Source organism: Eumetopias jubatus, unplaced genomic scaffold (genome assembly GCF_037043125.1).
Source record: "Eumetopias jubatus isolate StellerSeaLion01/CBP00866 unplaced genomic scaffold, mEumJub1_p1.0 scaffold_7, whole genome shotgun sequence".
NCBI lineage: Eukaryota > Metazoa > Chordata > Mammalia > Carnivora > Otariidae > Eumetopias > Eumetopias jubatus.
Genome location: NW_028274813.1, coordinates 107,391,822 through 107,409,465, shown reverse-complemented (window position 1 = coordinate 107,409,465; position 17,644 = coordinate 107,391,822). Strand labels below are relative to the sequence as shown.

Genomic DNA, 17,644 nt, shown 5'->3' with positions numbered 1-17,644 from the left:
TCACCGCGTGGATAACCTCACGGATAACCAAAATGACCCAGAATGCTATAGGCTTAAGCAGCCCACTCCTTCTACCTGAGGATGTGATAATCTGGAAGTAAGTTCTCAGGCTTGTCAGAGGAACACTTTGAAAAGGCTCTCAAATCTTAAGTACCCCATGCCAGTGTGGGGCACTGTTAGCATGAATTAACGAAGATTATCTTCCTTCTATAAGTAGCTTCAATCTTTGGTATGACCAAAGATACAGAAAGAGCAACATGGTGGGTCAATCTAAATTTCACTACTTCACTCTTCCCTTGCCTCTTTCTGATGAACATGTCAAGGGATAACAATTACTGCCAAAAGATGGGCAAGCAAGAAAAAAATAATGAGCATTAAACAATTTATGATCCAGATCAAGCATGAAAAGCACTGAAGTCAAAGGCACTGAATTTTCTGTATAATTTGGAGACTGAAGGAATACCCATTCCACAGACCAACATTAATAATTTGTTTTTTTTCTTTTTTTTTTTTAAGATTTTATTCATTTATTTGAGAGAGAGAATGAGAGATAGAGAGCATGAGAGGGAAGAGGGTCAGAGCGAGAAGCAGACTCCCCGCTGAGCAGGGAGCCCGATGAGGGACTCGATCCCGGGACTCCAGGATCATGACCTGAGCCGAAGGCAGTCGCTTAACCAACTGAGCCACCCAGGCGCCCCCAACATTAATAATTTAAAATGTCTCTTTCCATCTTCCTCAGTGAGGCCTTTTCTCTCTAGTCAACACGTAGCTATGGTTACCCAATTGGTCAAATTTCTTCTCGGCCACATACACATTCACCTGGTCTTACAGAAACGAGGGGTCATCCCACAGGCCTCTTCCCCACCCCTAACTCCATAGAGAAGCACGCTTATGAGCACACTTCACTAGCTTGCCCTCACCTATTGCTTGGAAGTGAATCAGAGACTGCTGGGCTGCCATGCTGAGAGGGTCCAGCCCGGGTATTCACCTACAAGGAAAGAAAGAATCTTGATCAGTCTTGTGTTCTGAGGACACAGTTCCAATTAACCTATAATTTGCCACAAATTTCTCATTTCACTATGAAGGTTAATTAGCTTGTTGCTAGATAGACCCACGGTTGGAGTCTGTTCAGTATATAGGTTACAGAACTGTACAACCCGTATATTACATAATACACTTTTCCTGTCATTATTCAAATACTTAAACAGCATTGAAAAAAGGAGAGCTAAATGGGAAAATTTCAATTCACTGTCCAGAACTGAATTCAATTCACTGTTTTGTTTTGTTTCGTATACAAAACAATATGTTCAAAAAAGAACATTAAGAATACACCCAGAGGTTAGTGGTCAACCTCAAGTTTTCATATCCTTCCAGCTCTAAAGCCAAACAGAACACTAGAATGTTTCTTATTCACTGAAAAATGAGGTCCAAATAATTAATTACAAAATGCTTGAATCTAAATACAATAGCCACTTTTCTTTCAAATGTAAAGCTGTCAGCAGAAATCCAGAGTTCAAAAGACAGAGAACAATGAAAAGATATTAAATAGATATGTTTCTGGCATAAATATGTCAAAAGAAGAAGAGGGTGTTCTGTGTGCAATATGTTTATGTGCTTAATTAATCACTGAAATGAAGTCTATATTTTCATCCAAATATATTGTTGCGGACACCAGTACCTAAAATCATCCTGAAGAAACAGACCAACAAAAAATTCCAAATAATAAAAAAATATGGTACCAAAACCCTTCTATCCAAATATGTACATATACTGAGCAAATACTACAGATGAATCCCCCTCCACATCCTGTTTAAAAAAAAAAAAAAAAAGAATCGCTTGTCAGAGCTTGAGAAAGTGCAGTTTTATTTGACATTTCAATAAGTGGAACACAGCATTACAAATCCATCTAACTTTACTGAAACAATTATTGAAATTCGTACCTTCAGGCCATGTATGTTCCGTTCCCCAGGAGGCTTGCAGGCTGAAACAGTAATTGACTAAATTGTAGAACACATCAGGGCCATTTACAAATTTGCTCAAAATGAATCGTTTAAAAAGAAATGAGGGTGACACCAAAATTAGCAGAGAGAAATGATTGAAAAGTGGCTCCCAAGACCCAAAGTGGGAATTATGAACCAGGGTTTTTAACTTGCAGGAGTGAGCATTTATAAATGCAAAGAGCTTTCTGACACCACCTCATATAAATTCCAATTTCTGCTTAAAACATATAAAAATCAAGTTAACTGAGCTAAAATGATTAGATTCCTTTCATAATTCAAATTTCTGCAATCTTTCCTCAACTCTATTACATTGTATATCTGCTATCACTTAAACTACTTTGAAAATATCTAGGTTTTTGGGGGAGGGCGAGTAGTAGGAAAAGAGTATTTTAATGCCAGAAAGATGGTTAGAGATTCTAAACTGGAATATTCAAGTTTGAGTACCAGTTTGCACAGCAATAAGTAGTCAAATTTATTAAAATACAGAGATATCACTAATTTTACTATATTTTTTGCAAATCTTGACATCCTCTAATATTTAAGTCTAAAGATAAAGCAGTGCCAGGAAAAATAATATTAATTTCCTGACACCACCCTAATTTACAGGGTAGTACTTTTCCAATTCAGCAAATGCTTCTTCATCAAATGTTAAAAATACAAATGTGTCTTGCCCATTTTATAGGCTGCTTCCATCTGAAAACTACAGTGCCCTACAGATCGTATGTTAAGGGGCTATCAATTGTGATTGATTGTTTGGGGAAGGATATATTTGATTTTTTTTCTCCTCTCTCAGATGTACATCTATTCTTCCTCTGTTTCTGACAAGAAATAAAACTGCTTAATAATAAGAAGATGTGGGTAATAATTACAAGGCATATCAGTTGCTTTAATTTTATATATTTTGAATATATTCAAATTTATTATTTCCTAGAAAATACCTCTAAACCTTAATAAAGAACTTTTGTTTTTCCTAAAATACATTAAAATTAGGACTCCAAATCTTCTTTCTGTAAAATGGAAATCAACTTTTTGAACAAAACCAAAGTCACATACATTTGATGCCTGGTCCTTGAGGGGCCATTAATACTTCCTAAGACAACACTTCAGAGCATTTCCACTTAAGTACCCAGTACATTCATAAACTTCATTTAATAAGAAAGTGGCTAACCAAGGAATTAGAGACAGGCATCAACTCTTACCTCTTACCTTAACATCTGCCTCATTACTCAATTGGCTTCTCAAACCTTTATGACTGGAAATCTAAAAAGTATTAAAAAAAACCCAGTAACCTCGTATTTCCTAAAGTTATGGAGTCAGAAGTTACATAAAGCTAGTAAATTTTCATACTTATTAATATGTAACATGTCTTTTAACTACAGAGAGCAAAGCCATGGGCTGGGAGTTACCATCCAAGGCAAATGTCTTACCTGGAATGAGGAGAACATCTGATGTTAGAACAAAATCATTTTCTCCTACCTTTCTCACTTGTTCAGTCTAGAGATTCTTTTCAGCAAGGGGCCTGACCAAAGAAACTAAGGTCTGGGAGCCTCTAACCAACCTATTAACCCAGGTAACCTGCCCAATACAATATGTCTATATCCTTGTATAAGTTTCCATAATCTCATTTACGTATATAAAATATAGATAAGTAAACAAAAAGCAAGACTACAAAAAACTAAAAAGAGTTATACAGGGTTGCCTGGGTAGTTCAGTCACTTGAGATTCCGACTCTTGATTTCTGCTCAGGTCATGATCTCAGGGTTGTGAGATCAAGCCCCACATCTGGCGCCACACTCAGCGGGGAGTCTGCTCCTCTCCCTCTCCCTCTGCCCCTCCCCCCATTCACACATGGACAAGCACATTCCTGCTTTCTCTCTCTCTCTCTCTCCCTCCCTCTAAAATAAATAAATCTTTAAAATTAATAAATAAAATAAAAATAGTTTTACAATAACATCCAAGAAACCATAGAGACGGGGGGGCTGAGTCTCATATTTTAAAAAATTCAAATCTGGCTTGGAAGAATTTTATTTAATAATTTACTGGAGCCTAATAGGTCTGTGCTAAGACTACATGTGACGATCACATCTCATATACCATCTTCTTTTAAGTATCTTCTCCCTATAATATACTGTTCTCTACACTCCCACCAACCCCTCCAGACTACCCCCAAGCACACTCCATGAGTATTTTCATTTATATGCCCTTCCACTTTAAGCAAATTATAATTTAAACAAAATTCTTATTCAAAGTGTACTTTGATACTAACCACTTATAGGCTGTTGTGGACTCTGAAGTTTACTTAACCTCTCTGAACCTGCATATTCTCATCTACACAATGGAATCAATAGGCAGAAATACCCGGAGAATGAGAAATGATAACAGTTAAAGCAATATTAATGCCTGCAGAGCAGATGTCTAAAAATGGTCGTTACTCCCATGAGAAGCAGCACAATGGTGTGGACAAGAAGACTGCAAAGGACTGCTCACAAAATAAAAGAAAAAAGACAAAACCTGGAAAAAATTTTTGGATGAAGAAAAGTAAATCTTTTATTGGGGGGAGGGCCACAACCCACAGCATCAGAATTGAATTTTCCAGGTCACTTGTATTAGAGTTTGCTACGACAGAGTTATAATGTCAAGTAGGGAAACAATGAATGGAAATTTTCAGCTGGTAAAAAAAAAGTATTCTTTGTGGAGAAACGATTTTGAAACTTGCCCAAATTCTCCCATTGTTGAAGATAACAAGAAATGATCTGCATCCCTTGTTATTGGTCTAATGCATAGAAATGGCAACATTTGCTTTTCTTTTTTTTCTTTTTAGTATTTAGTCTTCAGATACAACAAAATTGGATTAATCATAATTTTTGTTTCAGATACACTATCAATGGCCCAATTTTATTTACCTACTTAGCTCTTTGATACATTATTAATAATGTACTAAGTACTCCCAATCCCACTGTCCACCTTAATGCTAGAAAGGCATTACTCTTGAACCCAGACCTTCTCGTGGGCTAGCCGAGTCAGCTGCCCTTAGAGACTTGATCAGTGTAAATAAGAATCTACTGGTTAATTGAGCCACTCAACTTCAGAGAGTTACAGGTAATGAAAGTCTAAAACGTTTAATTGAAAAACCCATACCATGATTATTTGTACAGTATCAGTTAACAAAGGTAAGTTTAACTTTTAATGATTTCAATTAAGTTATTTCTAGAAAAGTTACAACATTTCCTTATCTGCTCCATCAGTTAGAAAATATGAATTCCAAGTGTGGCAATGTATAGTGAGGGAAAGACTTAATGGTTTATGTTAAATGGTTAGTTAAGTTGTTCTTTTTTACTTCAAATTTTGAGGGAACATTTATATACAGCTGATCAATCGTATCTGATACAATGCTAGTTCTGCCCACTTAAAAGGGAAAAGGAGTATTATTTGACTACGTGATTCACCAAAACTTACCCATAGGCTAATATTTTTGGAGACTTCTCAATTCCCATTTATGAAGATTTTCCATTATCTGGACAATGCCACCCCCCAAAACCAAGCACCAAACATTATCAATTCTCTCCTAAAACCCTGCAGTAAATCTTCACCTCTGTACCAGCTGAAAGCTTTCTCCTCAACAGCAGCTTTGGCTACCATCATGAGTCACAATTTATAAATATCCAAAATTAAAGTCATTCATTTGCCTTGGTTTAGAAACCATGTGGACCCCCAAAGAGTTCTTTAAGCGAATGTAAGTATGTACTTCAAAAACAAAAAACAATCTAGTTAGTTTAATTTACTCTAGTAAATTAGATATTTTATCTGCCATAACTATAATACAGCCTGCAATCCCCACGATAATGAATACTTCTTTTGTTTTTTCAAATTAAGAGCTAAACATCATGTTATGTGCATTTAAACCTTTGGAAAACATAACTGTTGATGAAACAGTTTACTGAAATAATCATTGTTGATTAGAATTTGTTCAACATTACCTCTTGGAAATATCTGCAGAGGCTCTATTAACTGTCCATTTACTTGCTGTTCCATTACTGTGGAATAATACTGCAAAGAGATTATAGAAAGCGATTACTCAGTAATGTATGAACACTGGAACAGACACTTATGGGTTGTTTAATTCACAGTACTTTTGTAAACTGCTGGTATACACATATCAGCCTCGAGAATACTTTTTCCTATTTGTACATAAAAATTACTATAATGATATATTCAGGATTGAAAGTCCAGTATAAGGTTATCTTCCACACTGTCATTTATCTTTAAAAGTAAAAATGTTGATTAAGATTTTAGTATTTAATCTCTAGAAATATTTTGAAAATGACATGTATTAAAAATGACACAAAGCTTTTTAGTGGAAATTTCTCAAACTGCCTCTTGTTCTTTTCTCTGGGTTTTGCAAAGCAAAATGAAAACACTTCACATTTAGCTTGGGCCTACCTGCCAGGTAATAGATCAAACATTATACATATTTGTGTATAAAATGTACAGATAATGGAAATCTAAATCATAGAGACTGTGGAATAAGCAAACAAGATATGATCCATCCAAAGATGACAGGATTAATATGATAAAAAGATAGGTCAGTTTTATTTTTTTTTAAAGATTTTATTTATTTGACAGAGAGAGACACAGCAAGAAAGGGAACACAAGCAGGGGGAGTGGGAGAGGGAGAAACAGGCTTCCCGCCGAGCAGGGAGCCCGACGCGGGGCTCGAACCCGGGACCCTGGGATCATGACCCGAGCTGAAGGCAGACGCCCAACGACTGAGCCACCCAGGCGCCCCAAGATAGGTCAATTTTAACCAAACATCTTTTATACTTCACTTTTAATAACACGTTAGTATAGAGCAAATTTCATTTTAAAATTCTGGGCACAAAAAATGAAGTTCCAAATGAAAAAGCTTTCATGCTCCTTCATAAACACAAATTCATTCACCAGGTTGTATTACGGTCTGATACCCATTTTTCCTTAATTTGCCAAGTGGTCCACCTAACCTGGAGATGGCTTCTGTGCCCTCACTTCTTTTAATACTTGACAAACAACAAAGTGATGCTCTTGGTGGAAAAATATCAATGATGAAAACCACCGATTTTGTGTTTTGAGGCATTGTCACACACAGAGCAGAACTCTCCTTTAGTTCTTCCTATTTCTATATTTAAAACACACATATATTATGTAACTGCCACCTTTCTGGAAATTCTTCCTTGATAATCATTATTTGCTGACATTCCAAAAAAGTCTTTTTTTAGAAGATACATACATCTTCTAATGCCTTTATGCATATTAAAATTATTACGAAATCAAGGGGTTTTTTTTGTTTTTAGAAATAAAGGGGAGCTATGTAATTCTACATCGTCTTGGGAATCACAAATTAACAATCTAAGGCTCTTTGTCCTAAAAACAAATCAAGTGGATTTTTGATAGCTATGGACTGATACAAGTGTACCGCACTCTCCAAGGGCTTCCAAACTGTAAAGGAAACTGATCCTCTCCTTCTATGGACGTAGCCTATATACATACGGCATAAACATGGGTGACACACACTCTGGAATACATACTAAGCCGAATGTCTTTCAGGAGACTATATTCCTTAAAACCACAGAAATATACTGCTCGCCATTACTCAAACAGTGATGACAAGTAAATGAAATATCCATCATGTAGGCTGTCAACCTTTTGGGACAGCAATAACTGTTAACAAGTAGTCTGGAAAAATTGTCCGAAAATGACTTGTCCTCGGCACACAAGTATTTGAGGTTTCCATGGAAAATTAAGATGCCAGTGGCTATTTGGAACATTGCTAAGGTATTCTTTTTAATGGGAAATTTGCCGGTTATTGATCCACAGCATGTACCCCCTTGGTTCTGGAAGGCTGCAAGCAACTTTCCAATCAGTGGCTGTCAAAAAAATTACTGCCTTTTTATACTGATACAAGACAACAGCAGTGGTGGTGTTCTCCTCTAGTTAATGCTTTTCTTTAATTAACTGCTATGTACAATAGGTTAGTCATTTCAGTTACTACTTCACTACAGTCCTAGAAATCAAAACAAATAAAATATCCCTATGTTTTATCTAACAAATTAATTATAGAGTTGTCTGAAACTGGTGCTTGGGGTCAAGTTTGAAAAAAACCTCAAATGTAAAGGGTCAGCACAGGTGCAATGCATTTTTTCCTACTATAAAACCTTGCATGCATGAAATTGACCTGTTTTCCAACTTTATTTATTTACCTCACAAAATAAATAAATAAATGTGGTTTCCCTTTCATTTCAGATCTGTGCCAAATCAACTGGCAAACTATATCTGCTTTTATAATCATTGTACAATTTTTTTTAGCCATCTATAACCATCTCTTCATGCTACCATTAACACGGTCACAGTAATGACATTAAGTGTGCCACTTGCCAGTATCTCTAAAGCAAGCAGTTAGCATTTGTCTTTTGCTTTCTACAATTCTTCCAAATCCAAGGGACATTTTTTTTTCCTGCTGAAATACTGGGCTTGATCTCTGTTTGTATTACCAGAGAATCTTGTGATCCATACAGCAAAGGGTGGTAATTAATAAACCCATGGCTTGGGCCCACTCTAGGCAAGTGGCTCTGAGGAGCAGGCCGTGTGAGGGCCGGCTGGCTGCCAATGAGGCACCAGACCCAGGAGCTCAGGCTGCTGCATATTTAGCGCGCTCTGAGGAGTAAGGATACAGTGTGGGGCCACGCATCCTTCCTGGCACAGAGCAGTCCTGACAGGCCACAGGCCTGTGTCACCCAGTGAGACAAGCAAGGAACTTGGGGAGTTAGAGGAAGGACCCCAGTGTGGGGGCCGGAGTACTGGCCATTCCCCAGCACACAAGCCCGGCGAGGAACCATTGGCTGCCCCTCGGGTTACTCCTGTAAAATGAAGATGCTACACAGCCAGAGGAGCACCAAGAGACTCATGGGAGGGACAGAAGCTAGCCCCAAAGCTGCAGAGCAAGCTGTTTCTAGATCCAGGTAGTCTCTCAGTCTTTTAGAAATTCTCTCTTTAAAGAGAGTCTTTCCAATTTTGTCCTAAATAGTGATAAAATAAGCAATAATGACTTCCACTAGCCCAAAACAAACTGAAGAAAACAAACAAAAACCTCAGTCTTGTAGGCTAAGATACTTAACATGGCTTGGACAGAAAAGTGACGAAGTGACCATGATAAATTAATGGGGCCATAATTTGAAGCTATCCAAATAATTGTGCAAACGCAATCTCGATAATCCTATCCCAGCTTTTATTATCCCTAACATGGAGCCCTGCACATAGTAGGTGTTCAATAAATATTTACTGACTGAAACGGGGCCTAATTCTGATTCTGCTACCTATTACGTAACCAGTCACTGAACTTCACCGAGCCCCAGTTTCTGCCAAATGAGAGTAAAGCTAGCTAGTCTATTACATAGGGTTGCCGTGAAATCAGCCTGCAGCAACAGTGTTTGTGAAGGCACTTTGTAAACTGTAATGCATTACTGGTGGTTGAGAAATTAAAAAGTGAATTGAGAAATTAAAAAGTGAACCTCCTACCACTAAAACAACAGCACTTTCTGAATAGAAGTCTTCCCATATTTAAAAATACAAAAATCGTTAGGTACAAAAAATACAAAATATCATGCTCAGACTGAATACATCAGCAGCAGTAATAAAATGTGTTTTCCGCTGGTATTCCTGGCAGAATCCGTTACATGCAGTAATTGCAGCAATAATCAATAAGCTAACTGAGTAAAAGATTAATCAGTTTTGTGATTGCTAATGGAATCTCCAGTACCAGACTCAGATTAGTTTCAGAGTCCCTCTGAGATGTTCTTCAAAATCCTTAAACAATTTTAATAAGGATGTGACAAAGTTTAGCACAGTTATCCAAAAATCTAATTAATTTGAAACAGAGGGCCAGATTCAACGAGGGGATAGCAAGTACAATTCTTGGCTTGTTTTGTTTGCAAGTTTATCAAACAGTGTTCCTATTTGTTATGAACCTAATTCTAATTCCAATAGCACAATTCAATCAGTAATTACATTTTTTTCTTCATGGAAATCTGCCATATAAAAAACTCGAGTTCTAAAACAGCACAGTTTAATTTTACAAGGTACAAGTTCTCTATTAAAAGAGAGAGAAAAGAGATACACACACACACACAACTACTTACTACCTATTGTGTACTAGGCTCACTACTAGCTATTTATGTTTATTCACTTAATTTCCCACAATCCTATCCTATTCTGCATGTATAATTCACAGATGAAGCAAACAGTTTATCAGTGAACCAAAAAAAAAAAAAATACTTTTCATTCTAGTCCATGTACTCAGAACATAAAATATATATTTACTCCTTAAGAGTCAAAAGGTAAGTTATCTCTTATTTCTCAGACCTCAAAACATTTAAATAAACCAGGCTACTGGGCAGCCGGCTGAGCTGGTGGGAGTGTAGCTCCTCCAGCCAGACCCTGTGGGAGTTAGGCCATGTCGCTGATCTTTCACAGACTAGGGACGCATGGCACCGCACTGATGGGTGACCTCCCCCTCCTTCTTCAGCGCCCCGCTCTGGTTTTCCCCCTCCCTCCCTGACCACTCTATGCAGCTTCCTGTAAGTGGTTGTTTCCTCACCCCCTTCTTTAAATGTTGGAGCTCCCCATGGTTTTTCATCAACCTTCTCTTCTTATTTTATACTCTCCTTGAGTTAACTTCAGCCACTTCAAAGGTTTCAATTACCAGAGGAGTCATTGAGACTAATTAGGAGCTGATGAATCACAAATCTTTATTTCCAGCCCAGATTTCTCTCCTAAGATTCGGAACATACCCAACTGGTTGTCCAGAGGCCCCTCAAATTCAACAGGTCTCTACCTCTCTCACCCCTCCCTCATGCCCTAGACCCATCTTCCGCCACCTGGGCTCACTGTTTCAGTGATTGACATCACAATGACCTAGTTTCCCAAGCCAGAGAGCTGGAAGGACGCCAAACCACTCTTTCCTTCTTTCCCACACTCAGTCAATCACCAGTTTTATTAGCTCTACATTTTTCCAGCTTCTCAATTCCTTCAAGCTAGGGCCCTCCATGATCTAGTCCACCTTCCTTCCCAATCCCATCTCATACCCTCTCCTGCCCCCCTGTCCGTACCGCACTGAATCACAGGGAGCTCCTCCTGAATGCACCAGTCATCTTTAAACCAGAGCTTTGACATACTGCTCTCTCTGCCCAAAACATCCTTCCCAGTCCCTTTGTCCTACCTTATTCCATCTAGACACTACTCTCTTCAGGAAGCCTTCTCTGTCCTCGAAGCTATATCAGGTACTCCTTCTTATGCTCACAGAGCACCTAATGTTTGAGCATATTATAGCATTTATCACTCTGCCGGTAATTATGAGCTTTCATATCCTCCCACACTGAACACTGGACCATGGGCTCCTTGAAGGAATGAACTATATGTTCACTATACCTACGCCACCCAGCACAGCACTTGGCCACATAGTTGCTATCCCATAAATATTTAACTGTATAAAACTGGCTGTACAAATAAGTAAGCACATCAGTGTGTGAGTGATCTCAGGTCCTAGTTCTACATTTACTAGCTCTGTAACCTTGAGAAAGGCATGCAATTTGTACCTCAGTAATCTCAGCTATAAAAATGGGGAATATAGGAACACCTGGGAGGCTGTTGGTTAACCGTCCGACTCTTGATCTCAGCTCAGGTCATGAGATCAAGGCCTGCACTGGGCTCCACGCTACTTTTAAAAAAAAAAATGGGGAAAATGCCTGCTTTGCTCACCTCATAAAGGTATTAAGAAGATCAAAATCATCGGGGCACCTGGGTGGCTCAGTTGGTTAAGCGGCTGCTTTTGGCTCAGGTCATGATCCCAGGGTCCTGGGATCAAGCCCCACATCAGGCTCCTTGCTCAGCAGAGAGCCTGCTTCTCCCTCTCCCTCTGCCTGCCACACCCCCTGCTTGTGCTCTCTCTCTCACTATCTCTCTCTGTGTGTCAAATAAATAAATAAATAATCTTAAAAAAAAAAGATCAAAATCAAAGGAGCTGGTATAAGGGAAACCTCCTTTGAAAAAAATCTTGAAATAGGGTACAGGGCTATGAATCTCCTACTTCCAAGCAACATTATATAGAAAAGAAGGGTTCATAACAAGAGGGTAATATAGAAACCCCTAAATAAGATCACTTTTAGACCAAATACAGAGGTAGAATTTAACTGTTTATCAAGACTCAGTTCCCTTCCCATTCCCTCAATTACTACAGTACTACAAACAATAAAATAATTAAAAGGGTATTATAAGGAATATTGTCTATTTTTCTTCTGGAAGTTCATCAAGGGCAGGAGCCCTGTCTTGTGTATTTTATTATCTTGTATGGCAGAGGTATTAAACTGGAGTCTATATGAGTCTTAGGAGAGCCTTCAAATTCCTGAAATTACATGTGAAACGCTGCATTGTGTGAATTTTCTGGGAAAAGAATAAACAACTTTCCTCACATTTTCAAAAAGACCTGCCACCCTAAAAACCTAAGAAATCACTGCTGTATAGTGCCCAGCACTGGGCCTTACACATAACAGTGCTCCACAAATATTTAAGGGAAGGAGGCAGGTAAGAGCTGATAGAAACATGGTAACTACTCAAATTGCTGGTACCTCCTAACTTACTCTGGCAAGTCTTATATATCAAATCGCATAAAATCAGGTTTATTTATTTTTCTTCCATACACATAACAGGACAGTTTCCTAAACCTCTCCTTAACATGCCTCCTAACAGACTTAATACAGTGTTTCCAACTTATAAGGAATAAGCATGCTGGTTTTTTCCTACTAATGATAAAATTTTCAAATTCCTGTTCAGTCAATATTGCAAGCATACCCCATTATAAGAAGCCCAGTCAGTAATTACAGCAATAATCAATAACCTAACCAACTATTTGCAGTCCATAGTTAATTTATTAGTTTTCCCAGTGAAGAACCCAACAATCTGAACTCTGTTAAATGGCTCCAAATTCAATTAGAACACTGCTTAGTGTGTCCTCAGTTATGCTTTCTTTCAATTATTTCTTATACTTTAAAATGAGAGGCTTTGCTTCTATGACACTGACCTCTTAGGACACACACAACTGCTCCAGTAGTCAAAAACAACATATAAAGCAAATCTATTTTGAATACCAAATTAATATCCGCATTTACTTATCTGGTTTCAGATCCCCCCACTTCTCAAATAACTCACTGCCCCTGCCTTGAGGTACTATAGTGTGCACATGCTCTTCCTTGAATGTCTCTAGACCAAGGATTCACATACGGTCATGGATTGATTTGAGAAAGAAAAATCACAGTGAAAAGTCTTCCACTGAAAAGGTCAACAGGGAACAACCCTGGGGCCTGTTTATAGGCTAATGTTATTGGATAGATGTTATTTATTAATGATTTGGAAGTGAAAAAGACAGTAAGTTGGCCATGCTTAACAATAACACTATTTGTTTTGGAGAGTAAGACCGTAAGGGCATTAGGGAGCTCCAGATGGTCTTAATACAGGTTTGGGCAGCCAATGGCACATGAACTTCAACTTGGCTAAGTGTAAGGTAATGTGTTTTGGCAGAAGGAGTTTAAATTTGTATTCAGCAATGGGTCCAAAACTTGTAGATCCTCTCGGCTGAAGCATTCAGAATCATCACCGTGGTTAGCCTGGGGCAGTGTCTACACTGACCTTGCAACTGACTTCTAGGCTGCAGCAATTCTGTTATACTTCTAAAGGAGAAGTTTAAATAAAATAGTCTCCCCTTATCCGTGGTTTTGCTTTCCGTGGCTTCAGTTACCCGTGGTTAAAGACAGTCTGGAAGCAAATGATCCTCCTTCTGACATGTCATCAGAAGGTCAACAGTAGCCTAACACGGTCACAATGCCTACGTCACTCACCTCACTTCAGCTCACACAGGCGTTTTATCAGCTCTCAGCAGCACAAGAAGGGTGAGTATAGTACAATAAGGTATTTTGAGAGAGAGAGAGACCACATTCACATTACTTTTACTGCAGTATATTGTTATAATTGTTCTATCTTATTATTATTTTGTTAATCACTTGCTGTGCCTAATTTTTAAATGAAACTTTACCACAGGTATGTATGTATAGGAAAACACATGGCATATATAGGGCTCCGTACTATCCATGGTTACAGACATGCACTGTGGGGGATCCTGGAACTTATCCCCCACAGGAAAGGGGGTACTGCTGCAGTAGCTTCAGGGAACCTGCCACTTAAATAAAATAGGAGCATCAGGCCATGCAGAGAGCAGGCCAAATGTGACATTCCCTTACATTCTATTTAGCTATTTCCAATAGTGCTTGATAAAGATCCAACCTACTGCTCAACTTCTATTAAAAAAGGAATATATAAAAAGGCAGTGAGGAAAGAGTAAAGAACATGTAAGTAATAGAGAAACATATATTTAGAAAGAAGCACTTGTTTTGAAATTTTCTATTACTTCAATTTATGCCTTCCTGGATATATTTCCTAGGTTGATAATTTACTGAATTTCTATAACTTTACTGTATTGTAGTATAATTACATTCACCTTTCAGATATATGTAGAAAATCCCCCTCTCGTTTCCAGTAAGACTGGCCTAAGAGAACAGAGGCTCACTAAGAGCTGCCAACAAGTGCCCAACAACCTGGTTTTGCCCCACAGCAATCCTACTGCCAGGGGTCCAACATTTCCCTGCAGCCCACATCTCCTCTGAAGATAAGCTCCCAGCCATAGTCCCTACGGAGCTGAGGTACCACACACATGGCTTGACTGCCTCATGCCAACTGCCTCAAAATAGGACCCCAGAGGAACCAGCCTCCAGGCTACACTGAGCCCTCCACAGAGATAGAGCTCAACTGGAAGCACAGCCACATTAATGACAAATACTGGTGGTCCAAAGCACCCCAGAGTGCCCTGGTGTCACTTGCCTGAGGCCTGCTTCTGCTTATCTCTTCCTTTGCTTCCATGAGCCACAAAATAAACCCTCTGTTCTGATGCAAACTTTACTATGCTTCTGCTCCTTGCAAGCAAAGATGCCCCAAGACATTTCACAACAGGGGCTAAATACGGGTCTACCACATTTTTGTCACTATTTCACGGGCATCCAAATGTCCCAGGCAACACAGAGAAGGGAATTAAAACAACCCGCCTCTGAAAAAAATGTTTTATTCTTTGACTAGGATGAGAAAACAAAATAAAAACTTTACTTACAGCTTAGAGCATGTGATTGAGTTACAAAAAAAAAAAAAAAAAAAGGGTAATTTCCCAAACCATTTATTTATTTCGTTCAGCTTACCTCTTCTTGTGCCATTTCTCCACCCTGCCAGGAGAGAATATACTGCATTATCAGCTGTTGAGGTGAACTGCACGGAGCCGATTTTGCCACATACAAAGTAAGTTCAAAGGTGAACCTATTTAATATGGAGCACATTTAAAAGCACCATGTGGAAAATGAGCTTCCAATCTCTTGCTCTTTGATGAAAACTTCCTAATAGCAAAGGCCCTGGGGCTATTAAATGTTCAACTCCTAAGTGGGCAACAAATTCTGTGGTAAAACTCAGTCTTGTAGATAAGGACAAAAATCTTCACAATTTCAAAAGCCCAGGGTGCTCATTCAGGTAAGCATCTGACTCTTGATTTTGGCTCAGATGATGATCTCAGGGTCCTAAGATCTGGCCCTGCGTCACGCTCCATGCTTAGCACAGAGTTTGCTGAGATTCTCTCCTTCTCCATCTCCCTCTGCCCCTCCCCTCACTCACGGGCTCTCTGTCTCTCAAATAAATAAATAAATAAATAAATAAAATATTTAAAGTTTCAAAAACCCACAAAGTATTTTTTACATTCTTATTCACATTCAGGTACACTAACATTCTAGTAAACAGCATTCTTTTTTTATATCAGGAAAAAAGGAGTATTTGCAAAGCTTCCTCAGCAGGACCTCAATAGATGCCAAAACAAAAACATCATTTCAAACCGCCAGAAGTAAAGAGACTGGGAGTCAAAAGATGTAGGACCGTGTCCAGGCCTTCCCATTCACTGGCAACGTGACCTCTGACTGAATCTGCCCTCCTAGGGCCTCAGTTTCCTTATCTATAAAATGAAACTGCTGGACAAGACTTCTAAGGTTCCCTTCCAACTCTACTTGAGTAACTGTATGATTTTAGAGGCAATCTCCAAGTTATGTGTACTAGGATAAAGCTAATCATATTCCAATTTACAAGGTGCTACAGAGGTCAAGGAGTATTTTCCCTCATGGTACCCAACATGTAAAAAGGTACACAATGGTCAAGTATACCAAAGGGAATACTTATACTCCACTAAAACACAAGGTCTCTGCCATAATGGGAGGCATTACAGTTAAACTCATCCCATACTCTTCTGGCAACGTGGAAAAATGGTATAAAGGCAGAGAATGGGCAAAATGAAGAAAATTATTCTTGTTAATACTGTGTTCCACTCACACAAGCCTCTTAGGATTGAGAGAACCAGGTGTAATAAATCCTGTACTAGACATGGGATTTAGCAGAAACAAATATGAATCCATTTACAAAAGCAAGATGTACTGCTGAGTTTCTTAATGAAAGGTCACCCAAAAGCCGAGGTTAACATTAACATAACCCCTCCTATAACTGGGTCTCAGTGATAGATAAAGCTTATGATTAATCAATAAACAAGGCCCAGCCCTGTTGTTTGGTGCTGAAAGGAAATGAAGCCAGCCCTGCCAGACAACGAATACAAAAAGACAGAAGGAGAAAAACAACACACCATCTTTAATCTTCCCAGAAAATGAGAGGGGGAAACAAGAACATCAACAGAAATGTAAACTATATTAAGGGTATATTTAATAGGGTCCTTTAAATAATTAGCAATGATCAGGTATTTAGTTTTCAGAATATGTAGGTTGGGTGTACTTTTTTTTTTCCTAATAAAGCGTTTCAGATTCTAATTAAAAAAATACTTTATGGAGGAATTAAAAAGATACAATAGTGTCAGAGGAAAAGCCATGATCCCAGAAGTGGAATATTCTAACAACATAACTTACAAGAAACTACGCTATAAAAACAGATTGTTGATTAACACAAACTCATAACAAAACGCAGAGAGCGATCACAATGGTGCTGTAATAACACTTGGCTGCTGGATTCTCTCAATACATTAAATATCTCCTTGGAGACCAAATTACTTTACATTTTCTTAAAAGACAATTTATTATAGCTTTGTTTTCTTCTCATTATCTCTTAAAAATATATCTAATGAAGAAAAGAATACAACTTCTAAATAACTTACATAAAACGGTACTAATGTGTGACAACAGACTTCAGTTTAATATGTTGGTTATTATTTAACAGCACACGACAACTTATTGTCATGACAAATCCTTACTACAACGCGATATCCACATGTCACATGTATCAAAAACCACTGTATGCCATTATTATGGCACACATAAAATTAACAGCCTAAGGCTGCTAGCAATTTAAATAATTGATAAGTTTTCAATTAAAAAGGCAACATTTTCAGGTCTAATACGAAAATCTATTTAAATTACTGATAAAAACTTATGTTTCTGTTGGCCCAAAGCCAGAAAATGCTTCTGTTCGGGGGGAAAAAAGTAATT

At 38.3% G+C, this 17,644-nt stretch overlaps 1 protein-coding gene across 5 annotated transcripts in view; it reads right to left on the bottom strand.

Moving 5' to 3' along the window:
- MAP2K5 (mitogen-activated protein kinase kinase 5) overlaps positions 1 to 17,644 on the bottom strand; it is a 252,618-nt gene that overhangs the window by 210,206 nt on the left and 24,768 nt on the right. For 4 of the 5 annotated variants that reach the window (XM_028100051.2, XM_028100053.2, XM_028100052.2 and 1 more), the window contains exons 4-6: positions 5,978 to 6,047; positions 1,941 to 1,981; positions 921 to 988 (exon numbers count right to left, since the gene is read on the bottom strand). In XM_028100051.2, the coding sequence (XP_027955852.1) occupies positions 921 to 988; positions 1,941 to 1,981; positions 5,978 to 6,047 (179 nt within the window). Of the gene's footprint in view, positions 1 to 920; positions 989 to 1,940; positions 1,982 to 5,977; positions 6,048 to 15,322; positions 15,347 to 17,644 lie in introns of all 5 variants that reach the window. The other variant, XM_028100050.2, reaches the window with a different exon arrangement.